Below are 15,585 nucleotides of genomic sequence, written 5' to 3' on the forward strand. Positions count from 1 at the left end.
TATACAGAGTCACATTTCTCTCTTTTAGCCTCCAGTGTTTCACTTGCTATTGCCCTTCTTTTCCTTTTCAGACAGTTCTTGAACGAGTATGTAAAAGAATTGTTACACCTTCTACATTGAAAAAAGCACAGAAAGCAACTGGGGTTTTTTAATGTGTTTAATCTGCAGTAAAAAAAAAGGAAAACTGACTTTTCTAAGCATACGATAGACATATTTCTAAAACAACATAATGATCAAGGTCATTTTCGGTTTAAAAAGCAGAAACTCAAATTTAACAGGCCTTGAAATCCCACTTTAAGAAGTTTATAATTTAAATATTTCAAAGCAAGTCTGTCCTTCAGATTAAGGGAAGGTGAAGCTTATATTAAAAAGCTACAATAGAACAAAATACTGAATTCTATTCTCATCTTATTCTCATTTAACACTTTGCTTTTTAGATATGCAGTTTAGCATTCCACATGAGGTTGTCTTTATTTTCTTTAAGCCACGATTATGTCAAATTAATTCCTCTTTTCTGTGTGTCACGTAGTGTTAATAACATTACTGGGCTTGCAACATCTCAAGAGCTGTTTAATCACAAAAATGAATGCTCCAGAAAGCAAACTTTAAGAAAAATTGAACCATTTTTTTAATAAAGACCATGTAGGTGGCTCCATAAACTTGGCGGTAGGGTTCAAGATGCATAGTATGGATAAAGGCAGTGTAATACCTCTATCTTTGTTTTTCAAAGCTAGAAATACTAAGTCATTCCACCTCTGAGTGTTTCTGCTTAGTACCTTCCTTAGAGATTTAATATGTAATGGCATCAATCCCAGTAATTGCAGAGTTTGCCTAAGCAAAAAGGATGAGGTGAGGAAGGAGAGAGGGGGAAAAAAAAAAAGGCTTTTTTTTTCCTTCCCTCTGGTAAGCAGTTTCTCTTGTGGGGAAGGGATGTTAGGTTCAGCAGAGCTAAAGGAACTGGTGTGAATGGCTGCTATCCATGTGAAATAAAGAGGGGTTGTAATCTTGTGTCAAAAGTGTCTAGTTCAAGGATTTATAAATAACAGTGGCTGTTGTAGATTCTGAAGGGGCTTGAGACTCCTTGGTCTGCAACTGCATGTAAATACTTTTGCTGTAGTAGCTGGATAGCAGATACTTGTTAGACACTACAGTGGTATCATGGATACAGGATTCTTGATGCTGGGGCTTCTTTGATGTTGGGATGTGCAAAGGGTTTTGATTCTGTGGCCACGCACATTCCCTTCCACAGCCCCTTTTCCTGCTGTTTGTTTCCGATTTAGCACAATGTGCGCTTTCCTGTGTCCCCTGGAGCAGCTTTGTGGGAAAGGTATGCTGTAATTGGTTTATAACCATTCATAATGACCTGGCAACTCTGAATAGCAACGGGGAGCAACTTAACTTGTGATTTATTTAAGTAACCTACATGGATTAAAGGCACTCCCAAGTGTACAAGTTGAGCTAGTTGCTTAACTGGATGTAAATTTTCACATAGAGCTTGGAAAGAGAGGGGTTTGTTGTGAAAGACTGAATTTGGATATATGTGCAAGCTCCTGGACTGCTAAACCAATTTGTGAGCAAAGTTTAATATTGTCTTTTTTTGGGATGTCTCAGTTTTTCAATTTAGTAAGTGCTAGTATACCCTTCCTCTTGTAACTCTAATGGAACATTAACTTGAGGTTTTCATTTGTGGTTGGAATATCTAACCTTGCTTTTGGTGCAGTAAAACCCGCTCTGCTTTTGTAAGGCAGGATCGGTACTGCTGCTTTGGTGTTAGTCTTTTACCAGCTCATTGTCATTGCATTCCTGCTTGTTTTGTCGAGGCTCCAATTTTTTTTTTGTTTTTTTCTCAAGGGGTTTTCTCACACAACACCCATGATACGAGCAACCCACCAGCTGCAGGGCATGATGATCCGGCAGGCAGTGCGGCAGCCCTGGTAATTGTAAGGCCACGGCTGGTAGCCCATGAGGGGCTCGCAGATCCGCTGGCACTGGGTGTAACTTCGCCGGCACTCGATGCAGCACACGCCCAGGTGATCCAGCATGGGGTCAAAAGCCATCCCTTCACCTTCCAGCTGCTGGAACGTAAAATATTAAATGTCATCCTGGTGCTCCTATTCTCTCGGAATAACAGAATACATCCATGCTCCTGTTAACCCCACAAAGGGTAAAACTTGTAGTCTTGGGCCTGCGGAAGTTGACGAAACTCCCACTAAGTGACCCGTGCATCTCGCTTTATTATTTTTTTTCTTTTGTCTTGCTCTCTTTGGCAGAAGTGTGGAATTGGTGCAATCACCCTTGTAAAATGGAAAGAACACGCAGCTCTAACTTCATTGTTTTTATTCTACAGTCCTTGCAACAGCTTCAGCAACAGTAAGCTCCTCCCAAGCTTTAAATATTAGTGATAGAAAAGATTATCTGAGTCTTTCATGTAGGTGACAATGCCTGAAGTATATGGTTTGGTTTTTATGGTTAGTTTTAGGTTTTGTATTTTAATGCTTTTAAAGCATTTTTAGGAAACTATTCCCCTGGTCCCCTGCAGTTTTCTGAGGATTTTGCTCTTGTCTCTCAGTCTGGTTCCTTCCCTCCCAACCTGCCACACTGCATTGTGGACAATGAGAATTCTGCCTGTTCTGCAGCTGACTGTAAGGAGCTAAATGGAGCAAAGTACGCATAAAATACCTAGAACCCTTTACCCTCCAAAATTCCTTTCCTCCTTTCTGGGGGGAAAAAAGGTAACCTGGATATTCTGCTTTTGGAAACTTGGTTGTTCTTTGCACATTGGTGTTATTTCAAGAAAAGCAGCAGTAATGTGCAAATGCTGAAGTACCAGTTAGCTCTTCAGCTGAGCATTTTTCATTCAGAAAAGTAGCAGCACAACAAAAAAAGTGATGCAGAAAGGTGCCATCTCTTGTCTGGGCTTGTATGGGACACTATTGGCAGCTGGGTGTTGTTAGGGACCCCAGCAACTCCTTCCCAGTCCTGAGAGCAGGGAAGAGATGTTTTCTTGGTCAGGATTCATCATCCTTGAATTCTCATACCTGCTCCATGAACGTCACCTGAGCTCATCATCCAGGCTCCATTTAGAGTGAGTAAAGAGAAACAGCTCTAGGGGGGATTCATTTCATCCTTCAGGAGAGACCTCCAGCATAATTAATGGTCCTTCTCAGTCCAGTGACTCGGTCTCTAGGAAAGCTTGGGACAGGCATCGGGGCAGTAGCTGTTGGTGAAGGCGCATCCTGCCCTGCGGGCTGAGGGAAGTCTGATGGCTGCATCTGTCTGGCTGCTCTCCATTTGGCCCGGCTGCCCTCTGGCTGGAAGGGTGGACCTGTGGCCATTGTTCTGCCACTGCCCTCCAGAGGCAGGGCAGCTCAGACCTCATGGACATGGTCATGTTAGTGGCTGTGAGGAGAAGCTACATTCCAGTGCCACTGCTGTTTTACTGACCTCGTGAGAGAGTCGATTTAGATCCACTTTATTTGGAGTGATTAATTTAAGTTTAATTAAGGGATGTCAACTCGGCAGAATGCTGTCACAGTATAATGATCTCCTGCTGTTGCATAAATGTCAAGTCAAAGCTGGGACTTACTTCCAAAGCAGGAGGCATTTATCTTGTGACAGTGTTGTATTAAAATGACTTAGTCCTGCTGCACCAAATGGTGGGTGTAAATTGTCTGGCGCTGGTGCAGCAGACTGGAAGGTGCCTTCTGCACAGCCAGCTTTCCTGCAGCGTGGCAGAGGTGTTGGGACACAGCGGGGTGGCTCCTCTGCTCTTGCTGGGGGCTGCTGCTTCTTGAAGGGTGAGAACAAGTTTTACGACAGTCATCCTCCACCCATTGCTGCTGTCTCAAAACAGATTCTTCCCTGTCAGTTGTTTGCTGCTCTAGGTTTGCTTACCCTCGTAGAGAAGAGGCTGAGAAAGAAATTTATTTGGCTGGACCTTAATCTCTTTGCACCCAGACACTTCTGCTGTGTTCACCTGTAGCAGTCACGTCTGGTACTAATTTCTGTTTGAGAGCAAAGCATGTTTCTAGCTACTGGACTCTCTTCACGTGGAAAATGATAGGGCTCAGCTGTCTGAGCAAGACCAGCTTTGGTTTGTTTTTAGAAGGTGCTACCCTTGTCAGATCTCCAGTGCTGTTTCCATATGGACCTAGAAACCTCAAAAAGCAACTTGGCATCAACTTGCGTTAACCTTGTGACCTCGAGCACTTGTGCTTGTTTCAGACTGAAATCTAATGAAAACTGGGAGGACAGGGGGAAGACGTTTTTGAGCTTCTTAGGTGTTTTACCAGCCTGTTATTTCCTAGAAAAGCTGAACAAGCAAAGATTGTGCAGATTTTAAAAAAACAAGAAACAATGCAATGCACCCCACATTACCAGCGTTACCTGTCCAACACAGTCCCGAGCTCTGAAAGATTACAGTGCAATACTTACATTGTATGGGTTGTCTGGATTAAGTGTTTGATCGGTCTCTTGTCCCATTGGCCTGGTTTCATTAGTCTGGTGACCAAGCTCTTGAGTCAGCTGCACAGTGTGTGACCTGGGGTTTACTTCAGAAGCAGCTTCCAAGTCTTCCTCATCAAAGTTTGATTCTGATTGGCGCTTGTTTCTCTTAATTTCTCTCCTCTGGTTATCTGAAGAAATAATCACCAGAGGACAATCCTACCTTGAGTGTGTCCTTGTAGTTCCCTAATATTTCAGTGATTTCTTTGAATATTAAAAACAGGAGAGGGTAGAGGGCAGAGAGAAAGCCAAAACTGTGCCTTGGCAAACTTGATGAGCATCCCCATTGGAGCTGCTTGCCTTCCTATGTTGTGTCTGCAGCCAATACCAGTCCAAAGCAATGTGATTCACCTTTCCCTCCCTCCTTCCTCTCCTTGAGGCAAAATGTGTGTGAGGAGATTTGTTGGGGGATTTTTGACCCAGCCTGTAGTCACTGATACTAACTCAGCAGCAGTTGCCAGCACTAGCAAGACCAGCTGTGCACATCTCACTTTCTTAAAATGATTTTACGGCAGGATGGTGCCCTCCTCTCAAGGACATCTGGTTCTGGACAGCTTTGATACTGCTCTTTTGTTGCCCAGTGGGATATGTAAGATCATGAGGAAAGTAGAAAATACTGGTAGCTTGAATCCACAGGTGCTCTAAAATGTGGTAATTTTTTTTTCACATGTGTTGTCCCACCCAAGTGTTCTGCTATTAACTGGACCAAGGAGGAATAAATATTTTCTGAGCCTTCTAGGCCTGGAAGTCACCTGGAAGAGTTGCCATCTCCCTGGTGACTCCTGAACACCTTTGCTAAGCTTGCCCATGGGCCCCAACTTCAGAGCTGGGATTGCCCCAGGATCTCATAAACCATCCACAAGCTGCCTGGCTTAAAGTATCTTCCTTCCACTTCACTGAATTCCTCTGGGGAAGCAGGGTAGAAAACAGGACAGGCTATGGTCCCCAGTTCCTGGCCAGTGTTCCTGCGACCTGGTATCAGCTGCCTACACATTTGGGGGCAAGTTTAAGCTGTTGTCCTTCTGTAGAAGGAGGCTGACCTCTCTGGAAATGTTTCATCTCCTAGCAAGTCACCCACTTGGGCTACACAAATTGTCTGAGTAAATACAGGTATGGAAAATGTCTAGGGGATAAACTCTAAACCCACAATCCTGGCAGAAGCCCAGGAAGCCATGGGCAAGGGAGGAAAGGAGTCTGGTTTCCCAGATGTGCTAGTTTTGATAGCAAACCTGATGTAGGGGAAGGCATTTAGATGAAGGGAAGTATAACATACTTTTCAAATAAAAGAAATGTTACCTTTGGGATATGTTGGTCGCAGCCAGAAGATTGGAAGATCCCTGCAAAGCTCTAAAATTTTGGGGCTTAGGAAGCTGTTATGCTTGATAGGTTCATCTGCAGCCACCCAGATAAGGGAGTTTTTGTCAAATCTCACAGGCATGATTTCATCTTCCTGCAAATAGAAGAGCATAAATCCTTTGCTGCTCACTGAGCAGTCATGTGCCTGCTCGCTGCTAATTCTTGAACACCAAACTGTAATTATCTGCTGCAACTAATACCGAGCATCCTTCTATGTCATGAATATGAACAGATTGTGCTGAGCCAAAGCCTGGGGAAAGGCTGTCATCACTGAAACGAAGGGCAAAGCCACTGTCAGCTTTGCTGGGGCTATGATTTCACCCATCTCACCCTGGAAGGCTTCTGCACCATGCAAGAGGGCTGGGTGTCAGAGATCTTTCAGCCCAAAGCATCAGAATTTCAGGTGGTAGAAACCGAAGATCTACCACCTTCAGCAAAGCAGCAATGAAATACCAGCAAAACTCAAGCCCCTCATCTTTCCTTACGCCCTGTTCTCATTTGATGTACTCCCAGTATCTAACTGTATTTAGTGTGTGTAAGGGGGGTGAGGGGTGGAATCTTGTTCAAAAGTTTTAGAGAGGATTATAGCTTGAGAACTGCTCTAGCTCCCAGTTCTAAGTCAATGTGATCGGCCTGATTAAAGGTCTTGTTTGGTAAAAGCAATTCAATTGACCAAAAGCTTGAAGTGGAAGTTAAAGGAGCCTGCCTTTTTGAAGTGTACCCTGCAGGTTTTTGGTTCATATCTTCAAAGTAATGTAGGAAAATGCCAGTGATTGATTCTTTAAAGTTGTTAGTTCAAAGTATTATTTTACATAAAATGTGTAAGTATTTTATAGCAACGGTGAAATATTAAAAGAAAACTAACTTTTGAATCATGGAAACAAGCATGATTTCAAAGTTAAAATTCTAAATTGCTTTCATAAAAGTCATCAAAACTTGTTATATAACTGACTAGATCAATTTATTCCCTTGAGTTGTTGTTTCTTTAGTGTGTTTATTGATTTCTTTTGTAGGTCTCAAGTCATTTAAGTTTGCTATCCAATCTGTCTACTGCTCTTTATTTATATTCTCCCACTTAAGCTTTTATCAACATCAGAAATATCTGAATCTAATTTTCAGAAATAAAAATATCCTTTGTTTCTGTTTGAAATGATCCTGACTTGTGAGCAGCCAGAACCTGGGTATCTATAAAAGCTCATTTTACTCAACAATTTTTGTAGGTAGTGTTGTTATGATGCCCATTGTAGGAAAACAGCATATGCATACTTTCCCTTAAATACTTCCATATCAGAGAGAGGACTTGGCCTAGAAAAATAAATACCACTTTGCCATTCCTGTAGTACATCTGGCCTGGAAAGTTGAGTGACAGGAAAAAGTTAATGTCTTAGTGGTAGCATGAAGTCGGCTGCTTTACGCATGCAATTCATTGCATCAGTCACGTAGGTGATTGATCTTTGGAGAAGATGCACAAAAAACAGGACAAGGAAATAGTTTTACTTTCACCAGGTAGAAGATTAGAAATAACTTTTTGATTACTTTAGTGATGCCATGATGATGTTTTCCCTTTTCTTTTATAGTCCTTTTATACCTTTTTATAGCTTTTGCATTCTTAGTGGTTTTTTGCCTACATTCTTGGACTTACTTGTCAAGCTATGAGACGAAACATTTTAGAAGCTTCATAGGTAGGGATCAGAATGCCCCAGACCCCAAGGTCCTCTCCAGAACACATTCTGTAAACTAAGATAGAACCATCCAGGGGAAGGTTCCTTGGGGAGGGGAGCTCACTTGAGCCTCTCATTGGGGAATTTTTGATAGATATGCTAATTAGTAAGACCTATAATGTTATACCTGATCTTTTGAGGGTGTGCATTTCGGCACATTCCACCTGGATGTGGTGCACCTAAGGATCCTTAAAATAAATATAGAGGTAAAATCCCATTTTCCCTTCTAACCCTGTTTGATTCTTGATTTTAAGACCAGGAAAAGGCTATCATTAGGAAAATGTCCTCAGGTCTGTGACTTTGTTCTTAAAAAACATGAAAAATTTGAACTTCAAGCAATAGTGCTCATGAGGTCAAGGCCAGCTGCCTTTAAAATAAAGCAAGGCAGGAAAGATGGAGCTCTCTTTCTGGAATTCGTGCAAGTTCTCTTTCCCATCATGGGGGAAATCCTGCCATCTTCAGGAGGCTTTGTAACATTTGTCAGCCTTTCTGACTCTATTTGGAGAGACCTTTTCCCGCTTCATTTTAAAGCAGATGTTCAGCCATCACAACACCACTGCAGGGAGGTCCAGCCTTAACAGCACCTCTCTCCCAGCTAATTGTATCTGGCTTTTATTCTCCCAGGAGTGGAGCAAACTCAAGGAAAGGGGCTGTGGATCTCCTGTGCTCTCCTGCCAGTGGCTGAGCCCCCAGCAGTGTCCAGGCTCAGCAGGACTCAAGTCACTGGAGCCACTCCTGTGTGAGCAATGGATTTGGGAGTCTGAGCTCTGGGAAACTCAGCCTTTGAGCACATAAAGCAATTGGATTTTTGTGCAAATGTGAGGAGGGTTGGCGGTGTCTGGGTGAGAACTGCAGCTTCTGTGCTGGTTGTGATGCAAATTCTATGAAATTTAGTTAACATGTTGTAAAATTAAGTTTTATGCTAAGAAGGCAAAGTCATATTTTTTTAAAAAAAGTTATTATTTCTTCTGAGTTATCTGAATTTTTGCCATGTTTTCCACAATTCCCTTTTACTGACTAGAGTGATGGAGTCCATGCTTCTGCTCAAGAGAATTGATAAAAATCTCCTGGGATCTACCACAGTCCTTCTTTGCATTGACTAAAGCAGCTGCTTCTTCCACGCTTTCCCTTCTAGCCTTGTGCACAGCCTGGTCTCAGGCAGGTGCTCTTGTCACAGAGGTCTCCTGTGGATCTGGTAGAAATTGGTCTGTGGCTTCCCCACTCACTAATCTGCTGCCTCTCATGATGTCCCTGGACACAGTGACATGTCTGACACCAACCTTGCTTTGCTTATCTTTCAGGGACTCCTTGCACCCAGTCAATGAATGCTCAGCTATCCTACCCTACCTTCAAACAACCCTACCATGAGCCAGAGTGTCTTTCAAATGCCCTTTTTATTTGTACTTAAATACCTCTTTAAGGCTCTCTCTATACAAAGATTAGTTAAAAAAAAATAAACTCCCCCTTACCAGCTCAGATGAGAGGCTTGCTTTAGCCATAGCATCAACTTCAGGGATGTGAGCTTTTGGCTGAGCTTTGATGTAACACTTCTCTCCTTCAGCAAAACGGATCCCAGTTATGCCCTGCAAAAGCAGAAGGCAGGGGGTTGTGCTCAGCCCTCCAGCTCCTCACCACCCCCTAGAAAGTGCCTCAGCTCTGCTAAAATTGCCACTGAATTTTCAGTCTGAAGGTTAATCTTATTTAAAACCAGAAGCAATAAAATGCTCTTCCCTCATCATTTTAGCTTCACAATTTTGGTCAAATGGGTCTAGAAGTTTTTGCTTGATTTCTTAAAGTGGGGGGGTGTTTTATGTAAGTGCTTCCATGCAGGCTGTAGGCTACTTGGAGTAGCTCTGTTAAGGAATTAGTTGACATGATTTGAACTGTAACTTAGCACCTAACGTAGGCAGTCCTGAGATTGTGTTAGCTGGTGGCACGGCACCCTTGTGACACAGTTTTACAAAAATGCGGGGGCAGCTTCGTTCAGTTTGTGCAAAGAGTGACTGTGACAGCAATGGGAAGTTTGTGATGGGCAATTTGGTGCAGAAATCTGTGTGTGGGACTTTGTCTGGCCTACCAGGGTGAAAAGCAATTGCATAAACCATGGATGCCTAGTTTTAATCAAGAGAAGGAGCAAGTCTCCTGCAAGTCCTGGGATGCCCCTTCCAGCGCTGTGCCAGAACCTCAGGCATCCACATTTTGCCACAGGAACCTTGTCTGTAGTTCCTATGTTTCTACTGTAGGTTTTTGGGTACCCATAAAAGAGCTCTCTTCTACATTATAAATTTAGATACCTCGTTGTAAATGGCAAAACTTCTGTGTTTTTCATGTGGTTGCACAAGCTCCAGTGAACCACCTAAATGCAATTACCTAGGGCCCTTTGAGGTGTGCTGGTTTTCTGCCTGGCCTCTAGCTGCCAGGAGAAGGCACACATGACCCCTCTTATCTGCCCTGAAGGGGCATCATGGATGCCTTCATGTGCAGTTTTGGGTGCCACAATGTAAGAAAGACATTAACTGTTAGAGAGTGTCCTGAGGAGGGCAACAAGGACGGTGAAGAGTCTGGAGGGGAAGCTGAATGAGGAGCAGCTGAGGTCACTGGGTCTGATCAGCCTGGAGGAGATTGAGGGGAGACCTCATTGCAGTTACAACTTCCTCGTGATGGGAAGAGGAGGGGCAGTCACTGATCTCCTCTCTGTGGTGACCAGTGACAGGACCTGAGGGAATGGCCTGAAGTTGTGTCAGGGGAGGTTTAGGTTGGATATCAGGAAAAGCTTCTTCATCCAGAGGGTGGCTGGGCACTGGAACAGGCTCTCCAGGGAAGTGGTCACAGCACCAGCCTGACAGAGACCAAGGAGCGTTTCCACAATGCTCTCAGGCACCTCTTGGGGATGGTGCTGTGCAGGGCCAGGAGTTGGACTCAATGATACTTGTGGGTCTCTTTGAACTCGCACCACTGAGATGGATGGTACTGGGGCACTTGAGCCATGTCCTGTGTGTCTGCAGGTCCTGTGTAGCCAGACACACCCCCATCAAAGCAAAATGACTACCTGTAAAGCAGTGAGAGAGGGGATGGCTATGCAAGGATGGGTGCACTAGGACATAAGGCTTTGTGGTGTGCCAAGTGTGCTAGGAATACCCTTATATTGCCAAATCCAAGCCTTCTCTGACCATGCAGTCATTCCAGCAGTGCCAGTCAATCCAAAACTACTAATGTAAATACCAGTCTGTTGGAAGCACATCTGTTCAATTGCTTTCTCCTTTGTGTGCATTCTTGGCTGAAAACCCAAGTGGCCTTATCCCTTTGCTCTCACTGGGCTTGTCCCTGGCCCTCTGTAATTTCAAGCAGGCACCGTCCCTGGGAGGTCCCTTTAGCTGGTTGGTGTTAGGAGCTGATTTCTGACCTGGTTGTGACAGGCAGTAGCTCACCAGCAACACATGTGGAGGCAAAATGAGTTCAGCATCTCTCTGGTGGACTGGTGCTTTTGTGCAAATGTGAAATGGCAAAGGCAAATGAGAAGAGCTTGCTGTAGATGGTCTTACTCAGCTGCTAATAATGTTGCTATGGTGATGCTAATGAGTGTTTCATAAAGGCAGAACCACAGCTGTTGGGAAAGTTGGGGTCCAGAGTCTCCTGGCATGGATTTATTTGTTCTTGCTGAGAAGCCAAGGAGCTGAATTTCCTTGCCTTTCTAGATCCAGCAAGGGGAAGGTGGCTGCTCCAGAAGCAGAGATGCTTCCTAGCATCAGGATCTTTATTTTAGGTGCTGCTTTGACTTACAGAGGGCTTAACTCTGAAGTCGAATGTTTTTCACCTGAGAACATTTAACTGCAGGGTCTGGGCCCTGTAAATGGGTTTCTGCAACATCACATAGATGTGCCTTTAGTAGCACAGGGGTGGTACAGCTCAGAGAACCACTCTATCTGAGCTGCTGAGCTCTGCTGAGGGTTGGCAGCTGTAAGTCCAGGCTCTGTGCCGAGCAGCCACGAGTTGCTGGGGTGCCCAAGTGTGTTTGCTGTCAGCCCAAGTGGCCCAGCACCTTGTGTTTGGTGCACGGATGCATAAACTGTGCTAAATGCCTCCATCCTCTGCCATGCGGATGAACCCAGGCCAAGCCATGGAGAGCAGCTCCCATCCTTGACCTCAGGGCACAGGAAGCTCCCCAGGTCAAGCACTGTATGGGGATCTCTCCTTGGTGTCTCCCTGGCTTATTGTGTTGACCCTATGCTACTCAAACAGGGATGTTCGGAGGAGGTGTTTTTTCCAGTTCAAACCACATGAAATCATGTGAGGGTTTTGTTGCAGCCTGACAGAATGATTTTCTAGTAAGACCCCAAGGTCACATGTCATAGTTCTGCTCAGTGGTTTGAAAATGCAAAGTGCTTACATGGAGCTAAAACCGATGCAGCCTAATCCACACCACTTCCCAGAGTGGTACCTGCCATGATCTCTCTCCTAAAAGCACTTAGATTTTTGTTTTGGAGGAAACTGCCTGTCTCCCTGTGAAAGCAAGCCAGGAGAACAAAAATGTTTGTGTGGATGGTTGGAGGCTGGAACCTGAGACTGACTGGAACAGAGTAGTCAAGGCAGAGCAAATTGTCCTTAAGAGTCCAGCGCTGGAGCGTGTTACATGAAGGACAAGGGTGGCACTACTTACGATCTGAAAATCATGGACTTCAACAACCTCTTCACTCCCACTTCCTGTTTTGAATGTCTCTAAGTTGTTTCCAGCATCTATTTCCATTGATCCATCTTGTACTTTTCCATTAATGCTCATAGTATAGTGAATGTTGTACACCTGGAATCAATAAAAGAGTGATAGCACATGCCAGTAATTACTTACTGCCTTCCTCCTACACCAGGCAATGGGTCAATCTGACTCTCATATCCATAATTAGCTCCTGAATTTTGCTTCTGCAGGTGTTTGATAACCCTCCAACAACCAACACTGCACTACTTCACTGTTGGGGCAGGCTGGCCACGGGGCAGCCAGCCCTGAGAGGTTGTTCAGTCTCCATCCTTGGAAGTTTTCAAGGCCTCACTGGATAAAGCCCTGAGCAACCATCTCTGACCTCGCAGCTGTCCCTGCTCTGAGCATCAGGTAGGACTAGAGACCTCCTGAGGACCCCCTTCTGGGGAGTGCTTATAGAACACCCATGTTCACTCTGACCTAAAAAACGTCTTCTAGGACATTTTAGGAATTGCTTGTTATGCTGGGATGATTCCCAAAGGACAGTAGGCGTGAATGTCCTACTCTGAAGAAGGCCAACCCCTATTTATCTCTTGGGATGTTCTGCTGATGCACAGGAAAACAGGTTCCTCTTGAATACGAACATACTTCCCAGCTTGTAATGGATGTGAACTTTGTTTAAATTGGATGTGAAGTTGTATACTCTCATATTTTCCTTGTCAGCATATTTGCCCTTATCCTATTTTCAATGAGGAAAGCTACAGCGTGGTTTGTATTTGCTGGAGGACCACAATCTGTGGAGGGGTTTTGTGATTCTCTTGTGCAGCTCTGCTAAAAGTGCTGTGCAAGCAGTTTATTTTAGGTCTTAAAAAAGCCTTTACAGCATTTTAATAAAAAATTTACACTGACAGCTAGAGACAAATTTCTTCTTCCCTCACCTTCGCTCAGGAAAGTCTAAGGTGCTGAAGATTTATGGTTACTCAGCTAAACAGAGCCGCTCCCGTATTCTCTGCTTTCTAGGACTCCTGTTGAACATGGTCCAACATAGTCCATGAAACCAGACCAGTGTATGTGGTCTCCCCTGGTAGGGGCTGACCTAGAGTTGAGACTTGGATACCCCTGTCAGTTAGGGAAGAATTTAAAGCTATAAAATAAAACCAAGAATTTAAAAATCGCCTTAGTTTTTAAATGAATGACTCTGAATATAATTTTTGCAGCCGCTTTCTAGGCATTTGCAAGTCAAGTGCAGCTTTCTGAGTTTGAAGGCAGCTTAGAAAAACAACGCTCAGCTTTCCCAGTGTCTTCACCTAGCGATCAACTTTGAAGCTTAATGAAAACTGTGAATGTGACATATCTTGTATGGCTAAATCTAGATGATAGGAGCACTAAAAAAGGGAAACATTGTCCTGTACTCCACAAATGCACCTACCTGCTCAGAGCTGAAAGCACTGTCCCCTGCCTATGGCACCATTTGCATTCCTCTCCCTTTTCAAAAGCCTAGAGAAGCACATGATTCTTGCAGCACGTCTTGGAGGTCAGCAATGTGTCCTGTCTTTTTGCTGTAAAACCTTGTACTTTTCTTTCTGATTATCTGAATTATCCCTACATATAAGCTGAGATACATGAAGTCACATGGGTGTATCTTACAGGGGCACCTTTACTCTGGCTGCTGGAATTCACACAAGGCTCTCCTTGATGAAGGCTGGCATGTGGCTGGAGGCAGTACAGAACTTCTTCCAAAGTAAATTCAAGGGTACTAATTTAATTTATGGAGAAAGTTACATTCATGTGTGTACCATCATGTTTCAAAGATGTTTTAAACACAAATTCTATATAAACAGAAAGAAAAGTTAATCTGTAAACATGTTCTAATGCTCTGAAGTTTGGTTCTTTAACTGATCACCAACTTCTCAGTTTCATTCTTTGCATAAAGTGTTTTTCACATACCCCAGAAACTATAAATAATAAAACTTAACTTTTAAAATTGATCCACAGCTGCAAACCTAAGTGTATGCACAGTCATACAAAGCACCAGCATGAACTAAAGGTGTCTGTTTATGGGTTAATTATAGCATTACATTCTTGAGGGTCCAAGTAGAATCTGGACCAAGAATGCAGATACTGTGAAAAAAAAATTTGCACATTTCAATGCTTTTTTTGTCCTGAGAGCTGGAGTTTGCCCAGGATGTGAATCCCTGGGGACTTGTTGGGGTTTGAGTTCACTGAGGATTTGTAAGCAGAAATCAATGTAGAGTCTGTGCTCTCAAAGATGTGTTTCGTGTTCGCTAATAAATGTGCTTCCAGGAAGCTCCATCCACACAGCCACCAAAGACAGTGATTGTAGGTTTGGGTTTTTAGGTGCTTGGGATTTTTGAAAGCATGGAAAAAACCCTACAGGTCTGCTTAAAGACCTCTTCATAGGCGTCGCAAGAAGTGCTTCCAGCCCGTGCCTCTCCATACGTGCGAGAGCTCCCCGCCCGCGCGGCCCCGGGTGCAGACGTGCTGCGGGGCCCTGCCCGCCGCGCTCACCTGCCGCTCCGTGGCTTTCCAGAAGTAGAAGGCGCCGATGGCCCCGGCCAGCAGCAGGAGGGCCCCGGCGATCAGCACCGCGGCCCCAGCCTTCAGCAGCCGCCCCGGCCCGGGGGGCGCGGCCGCCGCGTACGCCTGCGGAGAGCGCGGGTGGGAGCGGGCACGGACCCCGGCGGGGGCCCGGCCCGGCCCGGCCGTGAAGGAGCGCAGCGTCCCGTCCTGAGCTCGGCACCCGATCCGACCTGGCCCGTTTTGTCCCCATCCCTCCCGTTACCTACCGACCCGACCCGACCCGACCCGTCCCGTCCCGTCCCGTCCCGACCCGCTCGGTCCCGTTCCATCCCAACTCATGCCCACACGTTTTGTCCCGATCCCACCCTGTCCCGCCCGGTGCCTGCCGGCAGCACTCACGGGGGGCAGGCACAGCTCCATATCGTCGGGCCCCGCTCGGGCGATGGGCACCTTCTCGGAGCCCTCTGCCATGGCTGCCGCGGGAGGGAGACCTGCTCGGGCTCGGCCCCGGCCCCGGCGGGGCTGCACCGCCCCGGCCCGCCCCGCTCCCAGCCCCGGCCTCGGCCCGCGGGGAGGGCAGCACCGCCCAGTCCCGGGCACAATGAGCCCCTTAAGCGGCCCAGCAGCCGGCGGAGCTCCCCGGGGCTGTGACCTCCTGCCCCGGCCCCGTCCCTTCCAACCAACCCCTGGGTCTCGTCTCCAGCTTCCGAGCAGGGGGCGGGAGTGTAGGGGACAAGCAACCCCCGCACGCCGTGGCGAAGAGGAGGGGTGCCC

At 45.6% G+C, this 15,585-nt stretch overlaps 1 protein-coding gene across 1 annotated transcript; it reads right to left on the reverse strand.

Annotated features, from left to right (window-relative positions):
- Positions 1–1,859: 1,859 nt before the first annotated feature.
- CNMD (chondromodulin) lies at positions 1,860–15,282 on the reverse strand (the record flags this gene model as incomplete). Its single annotated transcript, XM_082279230.1, has 7 exons — positions 1,860–2,075; positions 4,435–4,634; positions 5,800–5,953; positions 9,050–9,163; positions 12,238–12,378; positions 14,800–14,934; positions 15,211–15,282. 7 exons carry the CDS (start codon positions 15,280–15,282, stop codon positions 1,860–1,862), a joined length of 1,032 nt encoding a protein of 343 aa, XP_082135356.1.
- Positions 15,283–15,585: the final 303 nt, after the last annotated feature.

Source organism: Coloeus monedula, assembly GCF_965178545.1.
Source record: "Coloeus monedula genome assembly, chromosome: 3".
Lineage (NCBI taxonomy): Eukaryota > Metazoa > Chordata > Aves > Passeriformes > Corvidae > Coloeus > Coloeus monedula.